General features: G+C 37.0%; 1 protein-coding gene across 1 annotated transcript in view; it reads left to right on the top strand.

Annotated features, from left to right (window-relative positions):
- LOC105203876 (homeobox protein Nkx-6.1) overlaps nucleotides 1–24,036 on the top strand; it is a 55,052-nt gene that overhangs the window by 25,208 nt on the left and 5,808 nt on the right. Inside the window, exon 3 of the mRNA XM_039451330.1 lies at nucleotides 5,013–5,224. Within this exon, the coding sequence (XP_039307264.1) occupies nucleotides 5,013–5,224 (212 nt within the window). The remainder of the gene's footprint in view (nucleotides 1–5,012; nucleotides 5,225–24,036) is intronic.

Here is a 24,036-nt window from a genome sequence, read left to right as displayed (position 1 = left end):
GGTTCACTCTACATTTAATTAAACTGTTGCAGCATGCATAAATCAGGATGATTAAATATTTGTCTATATCACTTATTTCTCATTTATTTCATATTTTTATCACTAAATGGTGCTTACATTAAGTAAGAATGTAAAATATTGAGGATACACAAGATCATCACGCATTCGGTAACTCTCCTCTGTATGGCGTGTAACTTAATATAGGAACATATATATTTGTCATCTAAAATTTTACAGAAATTAAATATGAAGATATCATTTATTGCACACTATTTCTAGATATCGCTTAAACCTTTAATGAGAATAATCAACAGAACTACATTGAAGGAACAGACTTTTTTAAATATAGCTTAACATTGTCATGGTTATAAAGTTCTCTTTTCGGTTCTTTAGAATACCCAAGTGGAAACAGCAAGCACAAACGATTAAATTTTGATATTGCTAAAAAAATAATAGAAACTATCCTATCGATCTCGTCTCCCCCCCCCCCTCGCTCTCTCTCTCTTTCTCTCTCTCTACGTCCAAATCGCGACGCATCTTTACCACGAATGATTTGTTTCGCCCCGAACTCTCGGGTGGATAAAACGGCCCGTGACACCGCGTGCGCGCGCGGGGGGTCGCTCACCCCGTATAAATCGAGCAATCGAGCGCGCCGAGCCTCGCACCCGGACTTCCGTTCGCCGATAACGAATATTACGAATGGCCGGACGGTGTCTCGTTTTTGATCGTTCCTCTTTTTTGAAACGCCGCGCGCGCTCACGCCGATACGGTCACCTGCCGCTGATTTACATCGACACGATGCGGGCGGATGCATCAATTTGCCGTGCCGATACTTCGTCTAATCGGACATCGGAAGCGTTATCCGCGGCAGCGGCGATGCTCCGGCGCGCGCGCGCGATGGGCGGCTGCGTGTGGAGGCGGTATCGATATATACGCATTATCCGGAGCGATTTCGCTCGCATACACTGCCCGCGACACGCGTGTCACTTGTTCACTCTAAATCGGCTGATTAAATTATGGTCCTTCCCTTCCCTCTCCTCGTTACCCTCTATCACGCCGCGACACGCTACAAAGATTAATCCGGAATCCGTTGGCCCAGCGGAGGATGATACCTTCGACAGATATGACCACGTGCCGAAGACAAATAGTCCTTTTGATCGACGTAATGCGTAAATGCGACTCGACAAGTGGACGTCTCTTTTCGAGCAACTGTTTGTTTGCGTAAGACAAAATCGGCGTAATCCGAACACGGCAATTTCGATGGCTCGGAAACGATCCTCTATTTCATTTGTTCTATTAACTATCGTTCTTTGCGGGAAAAATTCACGCGAAACAGAATGGGCAGATTCAATTGAAATTGAACGGCATGGCCAATAGTTGGGTTAAAACTTTATACCACAGGTCCGAATTCCCAAGCGAAAAAAATATTTTGTAGAGTCGAGCAATAAATCGTCGGAACGACCGGACCCAATCGGACGTTCGGCTTGTTTAAAAAAAAATCAAGAAAGTTAATTAAAAAGCTTTAATTAAAAAGCTTTTGCTGTATGGAAACGTGGTATTTCTTTGTTATATATTGTTTAACACGTTTTATATATGTTGCAAAATATATTATGGTAAATCGTTCATCGTCCGTTGTTAAAACTTCCTTCGGTAATGTAATAAAGTCCAAGTATTATAATCGTACATGTGTTTCGCGATCAGTGTTTGCCGTTATCTATATAAAATTATCTAGACAAGGAAATGGCTTTATCTTATTTTTACCTAAATTATTAGAATGTCTTCTTTATCTTAGATAAAAGAAGTGTTATCTTTTTCAAATTCTCTAAATTTTTTTAAATTAATTTTCTCTAAACTAATGTGAACGAGTATTACCTTTTTAGCTTCAACCTTCAAGTCATTATTCTAACAGAGGAATTTCTTTGAAGTGATAACAGCAGATTGTCAAGATCGAAAAGTAGTAACACAATATAAAAGTTGCCCCTAAACCGTAAAGGAATCAAAAGCTGGCATAAGGAATTTTCTCATTATAATGTGAGTTATATTCCCCTTCTGTATTTCAACTTTAATTTTTATTTGCATACTGATCCAAAAAGAGATACTTTTTCAGATTGAATTATTTGAAGAATACTTGTTTTTAAGAAATAGAGATTGATAAATTAAAATATGAATATATTCATAAGAAAACACAAATAAATGAAAACATAATTGATTTAAAAGGATCATAGCTAGATTTTAGTACTGATATTTCTTGTGTGCTTTCATATACAGGATGAGTTTTAATTCCTGTGTCAACGTTTTACCACAAGAGGTTACTCTAAAATAATCTGAAACGATATAGAATTTTATCTAGCAAAATTTAAAATTAAATCATCTTTATTTTATCTAAAATACGTGTGTTTCATTTTTCTTTATATAGATAATTTTAAGTTATCTAAGCGCAACACTGATTACGATTATATTTTTTATTGAATTTTAAGTTCAATCTGGATAGACATATTTTACTTTAATGTTTTAATAAATTTCTCACAGTGTACAAAGTCCGAATGTCATTATTGCGTTCAGTCAAGAGTTCGATCCCAAGTTCCCTGAAAAATTGCGCCATCGCCGATGACACTGATAACGCTTTATCTCGCGAGGAGAAGTCTGAAATTACACCGCGAAAGAAATCCCGCGGCGCGCCGTATGCGGCGCATACAAATTTTGATAAAAACGCGGACTTATCGGGTTTTGCGGAGGCGGCCGCGGAGATATGCGCGGCGGCTTAGTAGGACGAATGGGGGGATATCCAACGGCGGAGAACGTACGCCACCCCCGTCGCCGTCGAAGGCACCGGGGTTGGAGTGCGGTAAGCAGCTCATTAGAACCCTCCCCGCCGACCGGCCATTATTGCCTCGTTCCGTATTCCGTTACAAATTGCTTTATTAAATTAAAGTCCCACAACCCACACTGTACCGCGTCACGACGACCCTGCGCGTCGACCCTTCCTTCTACTCACCCCCCTTCAAGTCCCTTTCCGCTTCTCGCCCCCTTGTATATACGCGTCCACATGCCACATCGGACCGTGTGCGGCCCCCTCATCACCGCGGAAGACGGTCCCCCTCGACTGTCCCTCTCAATTACCCTCGAAAATTTTCTCGAGCCTCTCTTTCCGATCTAATTAAGAGTTGGATGGCACGAGTAACCGAGATTAAAAATAATCAGCCGGCGCGAACCTTGATAAAGTCGTTTAATCTATGAAGATTTTTTACGAGACAATATTGTTGATGCTGACAACAATAATTGATTGAAATTCGAAATGATGTAAATGCCGAAAAGACAGCTTTAATAAATTGGAGAAGAGATTATAATGTAATCTAAAATGTTGACTTTGCTTAAAAACATAAGAATATAAAGGAAATAATGTGCTGAAAATATGTACATTAAAACTACTTTGTGCTCATGAAAAGATTATGAAAAAATATGAAGAAGAGTGAAAAAGACCTCTTATATAGTTTTACACATTTTTAGTTTGCATTTTTTAAGCAATTGTAAATATTGCAAATAAAATAATTAAATTAATAAAATCAAATCGCTGAAATATCGAAAATAATGTAAATTATGTAAATTAAATAAATATAAATACAGATTTGATTATTTTTTAATAAGATTCGTAGAGACTGACTTACGTCAGTAATTAAAATATAAGTAATATAACTTATTGTTGTAATGTAACTTGTTATTTTGCAAGGTACAACTTATTATGTAAAATAGAAGTAATTAGAGAAGGAGTATAAGTTATTTCGTAGAAAAATCAATGCTATCGTGAGTCCAATGAAAGAGAGAAATATTAAATGGTTGCGGCAATAATTACCAACGTTATAAGGACCGTAATTAATTCCCGGGATATGGCGAATTAATTTCGAACTGCGGTTAAAATGAAATACTTCTTACAGTTATAACACGGAAGCTAATTATGCTCGAAGATATATCGCAGACATATTTTTCCTACGTTAAACAAATGGGGGTAAGTGTGTATATGGGGCAAGTGCATATAATAGCGTTGCATCTCCCTAATAAATTTCATTGTGCTATATAATTAGCATACTGGCAATATAACGAAACCAAATTTATTAAGAAAGTACAAGCGTATTATATGCACTTGCATACATACATACATATTCTATAACTGCATATGTACGTACTTATCCTCACTTATCTATGTAACCCAAGCTGTTGGTGTTAGTGTAACGAATATGGCGATATTTCCCTACGACTTGTCGCGATGGAAAGTCACAGATGGGACTCCCAGCTTCCCCTTTAATTCTGTGAGTCGGAAAAGAGATCATGAGGGGCCCAATAGAATGTCCGCACGACAGTGTGCACAATCGAATGCGCACAATTGCACGAAAATACAATAAAAATGTACAGTCAATCGTAGATGTGACATCAAAATTCAGATATACCTCTTTTAACAATCGTATCTCACTTTATTAACAATAAATTCATATATTTATATGTACATATATACAATCAATCTATTGTTTGTTATTAATAAATTGCTAATTAAAGTTTACATTCTAAAAATATGGTTTTTAAAATTGTTATTCCTAATTTTAAAAAATACTCTGTACGAATATTTTTTGCATCCACTGTTAAATTATAACAATATAATTGTTACAAATAAAATAAAATATCGTCTGCATAGAATGTCATTGTTGTCAGAATTTCGTTAGGAAAAATATATTCCTAGTTTTAAAGGATATTCTAGAAAAGAAAAAGAAAAAAAAATATATATATATATAGAGTCATTAAGTATATGTGTGTTAAGAGGGCTTGTGCAAAGTATATAATCCTCTTATTTCGAGAACACCATTTTTCCGGTGTAATCTCAACTCTCTCGCTCCGAACGGTACGTTTTAGGCTAAATTAAACAAAACGCCGCCCGATGCTATTGGCCAAGGCTAATTACTCCATTCGCAGCGAAGCGAAACGGATATTCAGGAGCCACTCATCGGGTGACGCGAATGTTGCAGTGTCGCAACAGCTGGGCTGTCAGCAAGCGATGACGGGCACGGGCGGCGGCGCCGGGGAACACGATGGCGGCAAGAAGAAGCACACGAGGCCCACGTTCAGTGGACAGCAGATCTTCGCCCTGGAGAAGACCTTCGAGCAGACCAAGTACCTAGCCGGCCCAGAACGCGCCAAATTGGCGTACGCCCTCGGAATGTCGGAATCCCAAGTCAAGGTAACATCTCGTTATTAAACTCACCGTACATTCAGCCAATTCACCGAGATGACGTTTCTGTCCAATCGATCTGTATTTTAATTAAATCTTTCGCTATTTAAAGACCACTATAAACGCATTCTCTATAGAAAGAAGATAATCCTTTACGTTTATTTGTGAAAATTATCTTTTTAAAAGTTATCTTTTTAAATGATTAGTTACATACATAGAAAAGACCAGCAAACGTCAAGTTACAGAACTGTTGATCATAATTTTCTATTCAGCAACATAACTGTTACATAATGGGCCGGTTTCACCGATACCGTTAACATAATCGGCTAATTTTTCTGTTGGAATTGGCTAATCGCATCTGTCGTTAAGTAAAATTGATCAGAAATAACCAATCATTGACATTTAATCGGTCGATCGAAGTTAACGGCGTTGGTGAAACCGACTCAATGAATAAGTTACGTAACAATTACATTGTTGAGTAGAAAATTATAATTAATAGTTTTATAACTGTAACTTGGTATCTGCTGGGGAGTTTTCAATATCCGAGGGATATTTTTTACAAAAATTATAGGTTATAGCGAGCATAACGAGATTTCGCATGATTTACGTTGCAAATATCTCGACAGTCGTCAAAATCACATCGCAAGTACCTCCCCGTACGTAAAAAAGGAAGGCGAGGAGACATTTGTCTTCGAGTTCGCCGCTGACACAGAGAGATCGATCAAAGCATCGCCCCGGCGCGGGAAACGCAAATCCGCGCGTTGCGAAGTAATCCGCGACCGAAAAATCTCCCTTGAAAAAAGAAATCCGCCGCGATCGTCCGTCGACGCCCCGAAAGGGGGGCACGGGGAGGGAAGGGGGCCCTCTCACGATGGTTCTCGCAAAAAGTGGCGCGGAGGCGCGATTTTAAAAAACGTCCTGCTCGTTGCCCGGCTTACTCCATCAACGCGCTTCGCCCGCGGGACGAAAAGGGCACAGGGAGCGAGAAAGGGGGGCGAACGGAGGAGGCGGAAAGGGAGGGCATCTAACGAGGTAGCCGGTAAAAAAGTTCGAAGGATAAAAGAAGGTGACAAAACAGCCGGAGACGTGTCAAGCTTTGCGGCACCTGTGTCATCCTCAGCGTCGCTCTCTCGCGAACGCCGACGGTGCGTCCGCCTCTCCGTCTCTCCCCCTCCCCCCCCCTCCCTCTTTCGCTACTCTCTCATCGTCAGGAGAGAGAAGAACGGGGAACACCGGGTGAGACACGGGTGAGGCCGCGGTGACGGTGAGCGAAAGGACGGAGGGAGAGTTATCTCTCTCCTTTCGTCCTCTGCATGAGCTTTTGCACTCCTCTTCTTCCTTCCCAGAGGCATCTCTCTGGTCTCCCTCCCCGCAAACTCCGCCGCCTCTTCGCCATCCACCTTCGACGTTCCGCTCCGAGTCGAAGCCTTCCTCTCACCCTTCGTCTCCTTTTCCTCCTCTTCCTCTTCTCTCGCCATCTTCGACCCTCTGAGAGAGAAAGAGAGACGGAGAGAGAGAGAGAGAGAGAGAGAGAGAGAGAGAGAGAGCGCTTCCCATTTGGAAACCCTCAACCCCTGCAGGGCAGGGTTTTCCCTTTCTCTCCTTCTCTCTCTCTCTCTCTTCTCTCTCTGTTTCTCTCTATCTATCTATCCCTCGCGGACTCGGGCGTCGATGTAGCGCTGTCATTGGCTCGTTCTACGCCGCCATATTTACATTTTTATTGAAAGCTACAAGTCTGTGTCGGTGAGTGATGGCGAAGGGGGAGCGAGAGTGCGAGCGTGGCGCCCCCTGAAGTCCACGAGGGTTGGGGTAGCTAGGGGGGTGGACGAGGGACGCGACACGGGGGAGGGTGGACGAGGAGTTGCGCGAAGCGAGAGCACGGGCGAGGGGACGCGCCGCGGGGGTGAGGAGGGTTAGCATTCAATTACCTCGGATTTCCTCGGGAAGAGGCGATTCACCTCCGCGTATATGCCATCTTCGAGGGCGAGATTGCCCCCGGATCTCGGAGTGCCGGCGCATTTTTCGAAATATTACGACAATATATACCCGCGTACTCTTTTGCGCGACCGGCTGACTGAGAAAAAAGATCGGGAGGAAGAGAAGGCTTGTTTACATCAACACCCCCTCCCTCCTCCGATGAATCCCGCGTTATCTCGCGGTATCGTGCGATTTCCTTTAAAGTTTCTCAGGAATGAGTGCGGTGATCGTGAAATTTTGCGGTAACATACATGTATCTATGTATATGTGATAGGGGAAAAAAATGGTGATATCGGCTGGGATTACAGCTGTTGCTTTACACATCCAATCGGCTTCACCCCTCAGCGCGAAAGATCACGGTCTAAACATTCCAACTTTCTTAAAAAGTATGAGATCATCTGCTAAAAGAATCGACTTCAGAAATCCTCGAACCTTGTCATAAGAGAAAGAAAGGAAAAGATTACGCAAAAGATTCCAATAAATCTATCGCTGTCCGAAATGAAGAAAATTATACAACTGCGCTCGCGCAGCGCAGCATTGCGACTGGCTGTGCACATGGTTGTTTTATTCGAGGGTGATATCTTATAATTGGGATACACGGAAGGATGTAGAGAACGATGCGGTCGATGTGAGCGGAATACCAACGATAGATCGATACCGCTCCCTCGCGGTTTCGGGTAATACCGGATCATTACATACTGGACCTATCACTTTTTTCAATATTGGAAAGGGATTTACGCGGTACGAAGGGATTTGGCAGCGCTACCCGATGAAGATTTATACCGGCCCGCCATTTCACAATTCCAGATTTATAACTTTTTCATTATCGAAACGTATACCTTACCGACGCCCGCGTCCGTTATGGACGCGCGAGTGCGCGTTCCTTTCTTTCTTTTTTTTTTGTTCGCCTAATAGCGCGACGGCGGATTTCGGGAGATGTAATCCCCGGAATACATTTTGCCACCGATGGTTCTCGGGGTTATATCCGTCAGGCTGTACAAATTGCCCGCACGTTAATATATTCGATCAACCGAACGTCGTTGCTCGAATGTGACTCCCGTATCCTTCTCGCGGAACGACACGGGAAGGAGCGTCTCTCCGTAATGCGCGCGGTCGGCGTTCGCATAAATTCTTGCGATGAAATATTTGCCGGTGATGTATATGCGTAATCTGAGCTAATAAATGATACAGGTGTTTCGCATGTAGGATCTTGTACGCGACACATATGTAACATTGAATTTAAATCTCTAAGGGTTGATATAATCTTTTCGTTATTACATTAAAACATGGTAAATTATATTATTTAATTAATAAAACGATAAGCGCAATTTCTAACATATAACAGTGATAATTTCTTTTCGAGACGTATTTTTTCTTTTTAAATTTTAAATGTCTCTATTCACTTAAGGTAGACCCCAACTATGCGAGTCAACGACAGACTCAAACATTATATTCCTAAATTTGGACGAAATCTACCATTATGTAAAATTTAAAAATAAAAAAAAAAAAAATTTTATACACTTACATTATTAAAACATAATAAAATAAATTAAATTATGAAAAAAAGGAAACATACGTATCATTATGTAGTAAATGATAACATCTTTATTGTCATTCCTTGACAATGTGACGATGTTAAACCTACTAGACTTTCTCAATTCTTGAGAAAATTTATAAAACCAGGATCTTTTAATGACTCAAACTTTATCATCATACGGTAAACATTTGTGGTCTTCTTACACATATTTTCTCACGAATTCAATTACTTGAGACTTGTTTTTTGATTACCTTTTTGTAGTTTCAATATTATATGAAAATTCGTGTCGCAGAAATAGCTATACTACAACAGCAAATACGGAAAAATCTGTGATATTTCAACGGGACGGTAAATCGAGCTCATATTTTACAGGCACATGTAATAATATCTTATTTACTTGAGACGAAAGTTTCAAGACATCTTGAATCTATGTGTTTTGGGATCTAACTACTATAAAAAATTGAGTTAAATTAAACACGAATATTTGTTTGAAGAAATTAATTGATATCATCGTTAATCTTTCGCAATTCCGTATCAAAGTGTGCTTGCTATATTTATCTATACATGTAAATTACTTATACATATGTCCGCAAATAACTGCGCTAATTTCATTACATTATTTAATGACAGTTGGACATTCGCGCGATCGAATAGGTATAACTTCGTCATTGTCGAAATTGGTAATAATGTCCGTCGCACGATTTAATCAGGGACCACCGCGTAAACACTCAGTTAAGACAAGTCAAGTGCAACGCGACGCGACGAGACGAGACGGAGAGCTTTTAGCTATGAATGAGCCCCCTTCAGTTCCAGCACGCGTGTCCCCCTATTAGAATCTAATACGGCAAAGTGAACGCGGGGCATTTGCGAGTTAAAGACCGTGGCGCCCCTGTTTCGTAGGCGGGCTCTATCTCTCTCGCGTATCGGAGCGTGTATCAGGTAGAGTAGGAGAGATAGAGAATGGATTCAAGGGCGATGAAGAAGAGCGTGAGCGAGCGGTAGCACGGGAGACTATTCGAGAGCAGTGAAAGAGAGAAAGAAAGGAAGGGAGGAAGCGGACAGGATTGTGTATAGCGATGGCATCGACAGTGAATCAGGGGGATTAGATACTTTCTTGTACAGATGATGCCGGGGGTGTGGTAGTCGCGATTCATTGCCGCGACTAAAAGTCAGTGGTCTCTCCAGCGCCTCTCTCTTTATCGAGGCGATTGCGGATACGGCGGAAGGGAGTGTTTGGATAGACTATAACTTTGCTGAGCTGGTTAGTGTGCGAGAAGAGGAGCGGCGAAGAATCCTTTATCTCTACAGTGTGGTCTAATAGTTGTCTGAATTGCGCGGATCCTATTTGAGTGGTTCGCAGGTTCGAACTTAAAGATATTTTATAAAGGTTTTTATTATTTTTTTAAAGAAAGTTGACTATAGTACACAGACAGAACGTTTACGAGTTTATTGAAGTAAAAATTTAAAAATTTAGGTAGTTACAGATTCAAAAATAATTTGTTAGACTTATCAAAATAATTATATAGAACATTCATGCACGATGAGCAAGGCTGCAAAAAATTTTGACATTCTATCAACTAATTTGAGTGTCTTACACATTGATGGCCCAATAAAATTATTTTCAAATCTGTATCCAGCTAAATTTTTAGACACTTTAGCAAAACTGTTCCTTCCATGTAAATTCGTCGAAAGATTCGGTTACAACAGCATCCTGTTTGTTACTTTATGTCTGATTATTAAAGAAAAATTTACATAGATATGGAAATAGTTATTAGAAACAAGAGATATAAAATTTAATCATTATTTAAAAATTATTTATTATAAATAATAACTGTTCGTTTAATAGTCATCGTAACGAAATCGTTAAAGCAATATTGTATCAATCTTATTACGATAAGATGAGAGAACATTCATAGCGTCACTTTTACCACACAATCAACCGACTCACCCTACACTTTCCCTCCTTTCGTCGTAGCTTTTAAGCAAAACATCCTACACCATTTCGAGTTAATTGAAAACAGCGGCATCCCCAACACATTAAACACGATATCAAACTACACGTCGCAAACGGGCTCGGGCCCTTCGCTACGACTGTGTTTCATCCAAAGGGCAAACGCTGGATAGGGTCACCAGTACACGCGGAATTGCAACGTGCCTTACAACGTGTGCTGCGCATCCCTATTCACGCTGTACGATGGTGGGTGCTGATGCTGATGGCAAAGTGGTTCCCCGTCCAGGCAGACTGCTCGGCAGCGGCTACCGGAGGGGGATCGGCGTGACTCGGTGGTGACTGAGGGGGTTGGTGGGCCGAGTTGTTTACGGCGGAGTAATCTGCTCGTCGACGGATACCAATATCGATGACGTCAATTAGTACGAGGCGGAAGGTCTCTCTCTCTCTCTCTCTCTCTCTCCCTCTCTCTCTCTTCTTCTGCCCCGCTTCCCGCCTCTGCCATGTATCATCATGGCGGTGTATGTACGTGGCGCGGCGCGGCGCGGCGTGGCGTGATAAATCACAGCAGCAGGCGGCGTACCCTTCATTCACCTCCCACTACCACCATCAGTGTGCCGTATCGCACTGCACCACACCACACCACACCACATCGCGTACCCTCGAAATTGGCCCACATGTACTTGACTCCATAATGCCCGCGATTCCACCGGCTCGACTCACCTCGGCCCGGTTCTCTTTCTCTTTCTCTCTTTCTCGATAAAACCGACTTTATTTTTCGGCCGAACCTGCCAGCTACCTTCCCGGCTGCTGTTGCACAGATCTTCTCTCTCGGTTTGTCTCGTGTGTCCCGCCCGAGTTCATCCATCCATCTTTCTCTCGCTCCTTCCCTTCCCTTCCCTTCCCTTCCTTCCGCTCGACCCTGCCAGCGGAACGATCTCGTTGAGATCGCCAGCACGGAATTATATCAGGGTGTATACACGGGCGCCCGAGACGCCATTATGTTTTATGGGCCGCGTAATTGTATGGGCCGACCTCGGGAAATTATTAGGAACCTTTTTCCGGGGGGCCAATATTTCGATACCGACGAAAGAAAAGTAATGTCCCTGCTCGCTAGTTCGTAACGCGAGTAGCTTGATTATCGCGGCGACGAGAGACCGTGTCAATGACATTTGATAAACCGGATGCGCGTAGCTTTTGCGCTTTCGCGACGCGATAATTGCTTTTCAATGGCGTCGCGCTTCATCCAATGGACACTTACACTCCGCCAGTTATTTTCAAAATGTACACATTCTGCGCTTGTTAATTTTTGAAACGCTGCGAAGGTATCGTGCATCTCCAGTTAATATAATGTAAAAAAAATACAAAACATCGAAATCTTATCTTATATAGTTAGCATTTAAGGTAACTCCGATATACACGCCGCATCAATTGAAAATTTAATTTATCAAGTATTATTTATTATGTTTAAGGAAAATAAATTATTGTATATCAATAAAAACTTTATGCTGTCAATTACTATAAAAAAATTTGAAATACAAAATATTTTTTTGAATTTGGAAAAAACTTCAAAAAATCTCTGCATTTTTGCCGTATATCAAAAGTGGTGGAATTTATGGCCACTATGAGTAGGACAATCAAATTGAACGAGGAATACAAGATCTAAGCACTTATATTTTCATATCCATCCTTTATTAGGGATGGATCCCTTATCTCTCTATACTTATATATCATGAAATAATTAAATCTTTTACATTCCTGCAGAAAAAGTAATCATTTTACGTAAATTATAATACATCGCTGCGCCACTCATAACATTGACCAATTCATTCGTCTCATAATGATTTTGTTGATATTAAGAGTAAGAAATTAAAATTACAATAATATAACATATAATAGAGTGATTGCAAGGAATACAAGTAAGTTATCTCCAAGCCTTTTATTTTTTCTGACTTTTGCTTGTGAATCCTCGCGTGGCGGGGAATACCGGAATTATCCTATGTGACTTAATTTAGATTTAGGAATATTTGATAATTATGTTTAGTTTAATAAAATAAAAAAATTGACAAAAAAAATAGAAAAATGTATTAAAATTATAATACTAATCTTCGATTAAATTAATGCCAGGTACTAAATACTCGATAAAAGTAATTAATAATATATAATACATTGTAATATACATTCCACAATTTTTATGTATAACATCATTTACCGCAAACGTATAATTTATTTTTACGTATTTCTTTATATATGTATATTTCTAAGTGCGTATTATTATGTAAAAATGATCATGAAAGGTTTAGTTGACATGCCACAAGGATCGTTTCGATGCATTCAGTTTAACGGGTGTTCATCATTGAGTGTCAGTCGACCGTTCGTGTCGAGACGTCTAAAGATATTCTACATAATGCGTTTCTTGTCTAAATTAGCGGCACTGTGCGTTGACATGTACCGTTCCTTCGCGTACACGTGTCACGCACATCGTACGTTTCCGGAAATTCGCATTAGAATTACACTCCGCGTTTACAAAAAATTAATTTCCATAAATCTCTCAATAGGGACAGTATTTCATGAAATAGACTTTGTAGAAAATAATTTTTTTTTTTCAAGACGCGAGGATAAAGAAGTGAAAAAGAGAATGCAAATCTTATGGCGTATTCCATAAATGATACTTTTATTCCAAAATCATTGAGAGCAATTCTGCATGGAAAGAACGATTTTGTTGAAGTATCTAAATAATTAGCTAGATACAGATCTGAAAATAATTTTATTGAACCATTAAAATAATATGACGGATGTTCAGGCATGATGAGCAATGCTGCAGAAAATGTTGAAGCATTCTTATTTTGATTAATAAAATTATTTTCAGATCTGTACCCAACTGAAGTTTTAGATATTTTATTAGCAAAACCGTTCTTCCCGTGAGCAATTAAATTTTTATCAATATATCGATATCATCTTACATACCGCTTATTTGATAGAATGGCATAATAAAGCTTCTAAAATTGAAAAAAGATAAGGAAAAAAATTTGACATCTAGAACATCATAAGTCAAAAAAGATTTCTGTTAAGAATTTATTTTTATAATAGAAAAGTGGGAATTTAATACACTACACAGGGTTAATAATACGGGTTTTCTCCTTTACAATCATACATTACGTCAAAATCGTATTTGAAAATAATATTTTATGATTCAAAGTTTAAAACGTTTAAATTCATTTGTTGAAAAATCTTTTTTTGAATTATGTTGTATCAAATAAATAATGTATATTTTAATAATCTATTATATTTTTCTTTGCGATGGCGATGTTGACGAATTATTAGATTCTTTTGGGGCTTCCTTCAATTCGATCGATTTTCATATCATAGGCGCGACATCATTTTTGGGAGGATTTCATAGAAAGATCGAGGCATTTATGGTTAGAGAATAGATAATAACATAAATTTTCAATCACATTTACATCGTCTCTATTGCAAATCCGACGGCAAGCGCTGGATATTTTTAGCTGAAAGATTTTCGAAGGGATCTCAACGAGGATTTTGGGTGACGAAAAATGGATACTATATCATTTCTTATAGTCGCAAAAGACGGTAGAATTTTGCAAATGAGACAGGCAAAGAATTATGCGCGATAACCGAGCAAATTTTGCGATATTACGAATGGCGGATCTATGTACTACGTCGCGAAAGACGTGACTTTTTCCCCATTGAAAAATGTTTAGTACAGTATTTCTCTTATCAAGATTCGTTCAGCATTCGCACTGACAGAGAAGAATCGTCCTAAATCGTTTCTAAACACCGGAACGTCACGTGGAAATTAAAACAGGGAGTATTTTAATAAACGCGGGAGCATCTCGATTGGGGACGGTAAACGTAGACGTGAAACAGTTCTTTTCTATTACGGCGCAGGGCGAGCGGGAGAGTACATCTCGGAGAATTAAGAGCAGCTGCTCTAACGGGAAAATGCTCTCGCGCGCGAAGATTCGTGCTTCAACTCCGGATGTTCGCGACATAATATTAACGTGCGCGCGTGCGAAAATGGAAAGAGTCGCGGAGAATGAAATGTGCTCTGCGCTTCGAGTTAAGGGAATTCATCATTAACTTGGACCGCTAGTGTTCATCTGACATTTCAATACGCCGTTATACCTTATATAACCCACTTCATAATCGTATATCGAGATCGAATCGCTACGACGAGTTTTCCGAGGGCGGAGGATTCGTCGGATCGAGGCATCCCGCCGGGAGAAGGAGAGAATCGTAAAAGTACGGCGGGATCGCGACGGCCGTCGCGAAATTTGATTCCGAAATAAAAATAGAATATTGGGGATAACGCGAATCGGTGAAGCCATTTGATCTCCGCGCGGGGCCAAATGGGCGGTCGGGGAGAGAGGTGTCGCGGGGGTGGAACCGGGGGAGGGGGAGAGGGGGTAGAGAGGAAACATATCGATATGGGGAAGCGCTACGGCAACGGAATACAGAGGAGCGCATTATCGCCGGCAAGCCAACTACCCTCCGTCGTCCGACCACCACCTCTCCCGATCCGCCTGCCTTCCTCTCACCCCCCTTCCGGCCATACCCGCGAAGAGATCGCGTTACTTATTACTCGAAGAAACGTTCTGTTCCGAGCACTCTGTAATATTGCGAATCGTGGAGTCTTGCGATTACTCCGAACCGATTGACGGCGCAAAATCGCAGCAGCGTTTGCGATTCGCGACACCCTGCGCGATTCGGATCGTTCGAGGGTGCGCGCGACGAGAGAATTTCCATTTCTAATTCTGTATAACGCATAAATATATATGTATATCGCATTTATCCAATCTTTTTATATCTCTATCAGAATCAAGCAGTACAATGCAAATCCAAGTGTGTATTTTTGCGTGTAAAATCATGTAGTCACTTTTTATGCATTTGTATGCGTGTTATTTTTATTCTTTCGTGCACTTACGTGCGTAATTTCATGTTGATGAACGTCTAAGCGTGTAAAAAGTACAAAAATAACATGTATACAAGTGCATGAAAAGTGACTACACGATATTACACAAAAATACGCATTTGGATTTGCCATGTAGAGAATTGAATTAAATTAAAGTCGTGCATGCATAATAAAGTGAAAGTCTGAATAAAAAAAGATGGTATCTTTTTGTTCATTCTAAAACGTCTTACATTTGATTTCCACGAAAAACAAATTAAATCTAAAAATAAAATTGAATCTAGTTCTTAAGTCTTTTTAAAGTCTCTTTTATACAAATTAAAATTTTAGCTATGCATAAATACATACGTATGTCACATTTATCCAATCTTTATATATCTCTATCAGGACTAAGCAATAGAGAAATGAGTAGAAAAAGTTGAAACTCGTACGTGCAAAGTGACGATATTTATTTAGAATAGAAAAAAAAACAAGTTTTATTTAACTAATAAACAAAAAGATCTATATTAAAATAAGATTATTAAATAAGTCATTTCATTAATTAGATTTAAATAAAGATTCTCTTAATAAAGAACAATATCTTTTTTGGATTATTCTAAAATGTCTTGTGTGATTTTCGTAACAATAAAATTGAATCTAAATGTAATTCTTAAATATCTTTTTTAAAGTCTTTTTACGAATTAAAATTTTAACCATGCATAAATGTACTTATATAACGTTTATCTAATTTTTATATATCTGTATCAGGACTAAGCAACGGAGAAATGAATAAAGTTGAAACTTGTGCATGCAAATTGTCGAAATTTATTTCGAATAAAAAAACACGAGTTTTATTTGATATTAAATAGCTTTATTTTGAAACAAGCTTATTAAACAAATCATTTCGTTAATTAGCTTTGAATGTAGATCAATACAGAAAAATATTTATTCTATTCATTTTAAAACTGTTTACATAATTTCCACAAAAATAAAAGTGAATCTAATATACTTCTTAGGTGCTTTGTTAAAAATCTTTTTTAAATTAAAATTTTAGCTGTACATAAATGTGTAGGAGAAAGTATAGGTATCGGTCTTCTCTCTAAAGCGTATATTATAATAGTAGAATAGAAAAATTCTTATAGTAAAAAAAGATTGTTAAATAAATCATGTCATTAATTAGACTCAAGTAAACATCAATAAAGAATAATAGTTTTTATTCATTCTAAATCTTACGTGATTTTCACAAAAATTAAATTAAATCTAAATATAATTCTTAAGTGTCTCTTTAAAGTCTCTTTATAAATTAAAATTTCAGTTAAAGTGACAGGTACGATTACTTACGTCAAATGTAAATAATCCCGTCATCGTCGTTCGCTTAATTATTCACTCTGCACTTTTGACAAGTCGACAGAAAAGCGCGGTCGCCATCATCGACCTGCCTTACGACAAAGTTAATGTAACATGTGACACAAATATCGAGCCTGCGGCGGTTAACACTCTCGGTTTGATGGCATTTAGGAGCTCTCGTTACTCCACCCCGCTCGGTGGGTTACAAATAGGCTGTCGCGTCACGCCATATGGCGTAAATGCAAATTTTATACTAAAAGAAGCTTGGGCAGTCAATGCGTTAAAGGGCATCGGTCCGAGGCTCAATAGTTTTGTTTGCATCACACGGATATGTCTCTCGCTATACTATCGTACCACATGCATCAACATGACAAAAGGCAAAAGCCAGGTTTTTCTACCACGGCATATAACGTGTAAAAAAGTGGATATTAAAACCACCGTCCTCCGTTATCTTACGATGTATTCAATTAGTTGCGAACAAAATCGGTAAATGCAGTCCCATAAAACCGAAATTTGCCGAAATCTTAACACAGATGCTTTATTAAAAACGAGATTATAATATAATTTTATAGGAGATTATAATATAATTTCTTTCAAATTGATTCAACAATTAAGTCTGTGAAGTCTAAAATCATGACGTATTTATACTATCAGTACGTAATTCTTTCAGATACATATATTTTTGGTAATAATGTAGATAAAAAATTGTATTCAATTGAACTCCTATAAGCACACAATATTTCTAGAATATTAATATTAAAAATTAAAATAATATTAACAATGTACAGAGAGAGAGAGAGAGAGAGAGAGAATATTATTCAATATTTTTTTTAATATTATGAGAACATTGTATTAATGTTAATCGTTCGATTTACATAATATTTATGTAATTATAGTATATTACTTTAACATCCGTGAAATATTATGAAAATGTCCTACGAATATTTATTTTGGTCGAAAATTATTATACATAAAATATCCATAAAATTTATAATTATTACATTTAAAAGTTATATCCCAATAATTTAAAATACTAAAATAAATAATATTATTTATATTTCTTCCTGTAATATTCATATAATATTATGAGGAGTGCACATATATTATAGTCATTTTTTATTATTTCAGCAATATTGTTTAATCTTAAATAATATTAAGCCGCACGTTAACTCGCTGTACAGATTAATACAAACCTGATAATTAAACGAAATTTAAAAGATGCATCGCGAAATCCGCGCGAAAGACGAGAGGAAGGAGTTATAAGAATAAAATTCTACTAAACGCGCCGGAGCCGCGGTAATGCTTAACGACGCGTGCGGAGTCATGTGTGACATTTACTCGAAGGTTTTCCGCATCATTGCTCGAATCGCTTATTATTCAAAGGGTACGCTTTCATCGGATCGCCGATAAATTTTTAAGCTCCGGTGCACCTTTTTTACGCGGCAGACGTGGATATGGATTTTGGAAAAAGTTACGGGAGTTACGTTCCCTCGTCGACGCGACGACGACGTTGGTGGTATAGTAGATCTCCCGTATCTCAACGGACGACGGGATCGATCGCGGATTAATCGTACATGTTATTTAAAAACAACGAACGAATTCTCTGTGACGGAAAATTCAACTGTGATATGCGAATATCAATTTCTATATAATATCATTCCTGCATTATCTTTTTAAATGAGTTTGTAATATTTCCTGTATGTAGCAACGTTCTTTTGTACACTAAAAAAAAAATCTTGAAACAAAAAAACTTTACTCAATACAAAAAAATTATTATTACTGGATGGATTCCAATAGCTTATTTATCTTACGGAAAAGTTAAAAATTTTTTAATTAAAATAATTATGTAAAGAAATTGAAGAAATTTTTTTAATCAAGTAATTTTCTCTTGCAGTTCTAGAAAATATTTACTGTTAGACTATTTTTATATTTAATATAATCAAATTTTTTAATCTAAGAAAACAATTTAATTAAGTTTAATAATATAATTAGCTTACTCGTAAAATCATTATTTAAATGAAAATGTATAAAAATACAAAGTTAAAAACTTAAGGTAACATGTTTATTTATTTAGTAAATATTTTTACTTAACAGAAATTTACCTAACAAAATATATGGTTTTAAGAAAATGTATTTTTTTTCATTCAAAAAAATTTTCCTCTTAGTGTAGATAATGAATATAGCAAAGTAAAGACAATAAATTTTAGTAAATTTAAAAGTAAATTTAGATTTGTACTATAACAAAAATTATATAAAGAAAATTTTAAAAATTTCCAAAAATTTATTAAAAATAACAATTTATAAATAAATATTTAAAGTCCATATTTTATGTAATTAATATTAACATACTAATTCAGGAATGTATTGTTATATAAAATAAATTGTGACAAAAATAAATTGGACAAAAGTTTGTGGCATTTGTATGCGAAATAATACATGTAACTAATAAAAAAATTGTCTATTTTAGTAATTTAATAAGCATGATTGCGTGTGAAAAATATAGAAAGCTATTGAGAAAATTAAATGCGAGTAAGAGTAAAAAAGATTGATGTAATACATCCATTTTGGTTATTGGCAAAAGTATTGAAAACGAGTATTCTATATGCGATACGTGTGCTGCTAGTAGTAACTAGTAGAGAAGCGTGCCAAGCCACTGAGAATAATGCATTCCGAATGCAATAGAGGCAGAAAACACGATTCACTTTTCCTCCTTTCCCCTTTTGGCGTTTAATTGGAAAAATATATATATTTCTCTTACGTGCGTCGTTTCGCTCGTCGTTCTCTTAATACGCGATGTAATTCAATCGCGCGGAACGGAAGTTCTGTCGTATTTCTGGCAGCGCTTCCGATTAATTGACTTTTTGGCAATCAGCGTTACCGAGAGTCCTCGAAAACGCTAAGTGCTCCATTTCAGCGCGATCCGCTTCCCGCGAACGAGAAGTCATTGAATTACCGTTCAGTAGCGATGTCGTTTTGTCCTCGAAACTCTACTTAATCATAATTCACTACTTTACGAATGACTCAATCTTTATATTAGTTTGTAGAGAAAAATTGTTTTAAATGAAGAAAATACATTTTCTCAAAACCATTTCATTTATTTTAATGTAAGCATTTGTTTGTTCAGTTCAAGTAAAAATACTTGCTCTTAAATAAATAAACACATTATCCTAAGTATGTAATTTTGTATTTTTACATTTTTTATATTTAAATAATGGTTTTTAAATAAACTAATAACATTATTAAATTTAATTAAATTGTTTTCTTAAAAACTCTGATTATCTTGAATATAAAAATAGTCTAACAGTATTTTTATTTTTCTAGAACTAGAAAAATTTTTAAAATATTACTTGATTAAAAATTATTTCTTTCTTTTATTTATATAAATATTTCAATTAAGAAATTTTTAACCTGCAAGTAAATAAACTATTAGAATCCACCGAATAATTTTTTGTGTTAAGCAAAATTTTTTTGTTATAAAATATTTTTTCTCAACGTAGTATCGATAAGTAAATTGCTTTATATATAGTTAAATTACTTTTAAATATAAACAACATATTTAGATTTTGTATCGTACTTTTTACATTAGTAATAATAGTCTGATATAATCTGATATTATTTTTTTACTGATTTGATATTGTTTTACAAGTTTATTATAATTTTTTTTTATTTGTTTTTAAAATTTATTTGCATTCTAATACAAAGTATGTTTTGTAAATGGCGACAAAAGACATATGCAGTCGTCTTATCTCTCGCCCGTGGAAAGCAGAAGGAAAAACTGATTAGGACTATCAGAGTTGCGCCAATGGCATCTCGGAATATACGCGGCTTTGGACAAGAGAAGCTTTGGAAAGAGAGAGAAAAGGAGAGCAATCTGTAACTACAATCCGCAGTTTCCTTTCCTTTCCTTTCCACGCATTTACATCGAAATCCGTTCCTATGCATACACAGTTCTTCCATCTGCCCTCCTTCTCTCTTTCTCTCGTAATCTCTGTGTGCCACCCGCCAACTCGCGCCTCTCTCGTTTTCTCCCCCAACGGAATATCCCACCTTGTCAGTCGGTTTTCTCTTTCCCTTTTCTTCCCTCTTCTCCGATTTCCACCTGTACCTAGGTTTTTGTGTTAATTTACACTCTTTGCCTCCTTTCCAACCGTTCCGTCTCCTGCGTATCAATGACGTTCTTTTCCCCCTGCTACGCTTTACCTTCCGGGTATCTATGTCTATAGACTTTCTTCACTGCCTTTTTATTATTGTTATATAGCTATATCTCGAAATTAATAATATAAAAATGATGTTTCTTCAAAACCGAACGTTTGAAGAATATGTACATCACTGTGTTTCGCGAGAGAAACATTTATAATTAACCCTACAAGCACACAATTTTCCTAAAATATTGTATGAATATTATTCCAACTTAAAATAATATTACCAATATTTCAAGAATATTATTCAATATTATTTAATATTATGAGAATATTATCTTAATGTTATATGTCCGTTTTTACACAATATTCATGGTGTATTACTTCAATATCCGTAGAATATTATAAAAATATTCTAATAATATAAATATTCTTGCGGTCAAAAATTAATGGGAATTATTATGCATAAAATATTCATAATTTCAAAATTATTACATTTAAAAGTTATAATATTCTCAATAATTTAAAATACTGAACTATTAAATAATTATTTACTTGTTCATATAATATTCATATAATATTCAGGAGTGAACAGATAACCATTTTTTATTAATATTTAAGAAATATTATTTAATATAAAAATATTACGCGCTTATAAAGAATGAACCAGGAAAATTTTTGTCTTAAATATTGTTTTAATAAAATAATTCTAAAGAGAATTGTCCTAAGAAAGAGAATCGTATAACATTCTCAATTTTTTAAAACTACTTTAATCATAATTTTAACAGTCATCAACTAAAAAAATAGTAAAAATACAATAGATTTTCAACGAACGCTTTAGCATGCAAATTCGAACAAGAGTAAAGAGGTTTGCGCGTTTCGGTCAAACCTCTTTACTCTTGTTCGAATTTGCATGCTAAAGCGTTCGTCACAGCACTTATCTAGATAATTAGATTCGCGATGGCCTTATCAGAGTTTTGATTCGAGCGAGAAGTTACTCGCGTGAATTTGGCCACCCCCCTCGAGGGCGAGAACTGAGTCACACGGCCGTAATCTTTCGCATAATAAATTGTCCCAACGGCGATATCAACGGCGAGATCAGATGCTATCGGTATTATCTGTTGTACGGACAAGGGGGTGGGAAGGGGTAGGTGGACGACCGCGGAAATCAGTGCCGCTCTCTGCGGGCCCGCCCTAAGGGCTTTACGCGAGTTACAAATGCGGTTTTGTATCTAGCTCTCGACGGGACAAAGTAATGGGCTTAGATAATCCTGATTTAATAAATCGAACAGTTGTGAGGCGACGCGCAACGTCGGCGACGAGGGAACAAGGGAGAAGAGAGAACGACAACCACCGCGCCGGTTCCCCGCCCCCGTCTCGCAACGTGCGCGTGACTAATGCGTTCAAAAACAAGATGGATGGATCCCGGTCGGGACTTTCTTTGCATTTACATTTTCGCACTGTATCAGTCGCGACGATTTAAAGAATAACGATCGGGAAGGCTTTGCGGTTACTCCCCTAAATCGGTTTTTCATCGTTTCATCGAGAAGAATCGAATTGCGGAGACTACGTTTTGCCGGCCCCATTTTTCCAAGTTAAATTGCTCGCAGAAATTTTTCTTGTCATGACCAAAATTACATTCTGCATTTTTTTATTTATCGGAAATACGTTTTTCAACAAAACTTAACATAATTTTAACAATAATGTAACATTTTTGTATTTTTAATAAATTACATTAGTCAGTGCACATATACCCCTATTTTTCCAAATTAAATTGCTCACAGAAATTTTTCTTCATGTTAAAACAAGAAAAATTTCTGTAAGAATAAATGATTACTGTAATCATAATATTTTTATATTTGTAATAAATGGCAATAGAATCATTGTATGTATTTTTTCCAAGTTAAATACTTAAAAAAATAAATGCAATGATTCTATTGCAATTTATTACAAACATAAAAATATTACATAATTGTTAAAATCATGTAAAGTTTTGTTGGAATACGTATTTCTGATAAATAAAAAAATATGTGGTTCTGGGTTGAAACAACAAACTAACTGCAAAGTTTTTACAAACAATAAATCTGATAAAATATAAAGGTAATTTTGATGAAACGCGCACTTGGCAATTAACGAAAGAAAGAACGTTCTTATTTCAAAAAGAAGAACGTGATAAGTCTTTATCTCGCGAAATGCAACATCCACGTTTCTGGAAAAATAGGACATCGCATTTGAATTTATTAAGGGCTTAACTAAGTGCTTTATCGTCTTTAAAGTTTGTTTTAGCAAAGTAAACAGGGTCGGTACTAATAGAGAGAAACTAGGTCGGCTCGCACGATCCCGAGGGGGAGTTCGGTAAACTTAGCATCAATTTTGATTGTCCTCAGTTTCACCGATCCATTGAACGATATCTCTGAAATTGCGAATCCTCGCGGACGGAAGGAGCTTGTTTATCACGATTGCAAAATCACAATCGCATATAGGCAAATCCGCGAGTATCTATTTCACTGTGGAAGCTGCATTTGTATAGTTCGAATATAACGCAATATCACATCGAATAATATTTTATTAGTCTTGGCGTTCCTAAAAAAAAATATAAAAAATCTGTTTTTTCTCTAATTAAAATATTTATCGAAAAGATCCGCATATATTTTCATTTCGGAGAAGAAGAGATGGGGAAGATTTTGGGAAGATTTATTAGAAGAAATAGTCTTTAAAAATTATAATTAAAAATCAAGCGAGTCAACCACAGCCTGAATGCACCGTCTAATCTTTTCCTCGCATAGCTCACTTTCTTCCACCCTTTATCTCTTCCTCTCGTTCTCTCTCTCTCTCTCCTTCTTCTTCTTTATGAAGACCAACCATGAAATATAAATTGGACTTTCGTTGCCGGGCCGAACTGCTTTTTTACGTCCGGCATTTGCCTGCAGTCAATCCCTGCAGATTGTCCATTCGCCTGCCTCT

This window comes from Solenopsis invicta, chromosome 6 (genome assembly GCF_016802725.1).
Source record: "Solenopsis invicta isolate M01_SB chromosome 6, UNIL_Sinv_3.0, whole genome shotgun sequence".
Lineage (NCBI taxonomy): Eukaryota > Metazoa > Arthropoda > Insecta > Hymenoptera > Formicidae > Solenopsis > Solenopsis invicta.
The sequence above is the reverse complement of the archived record's forward strand: the minus strand, read 5'-3'. Positions and strand labels throughout refer to the sequence as shown.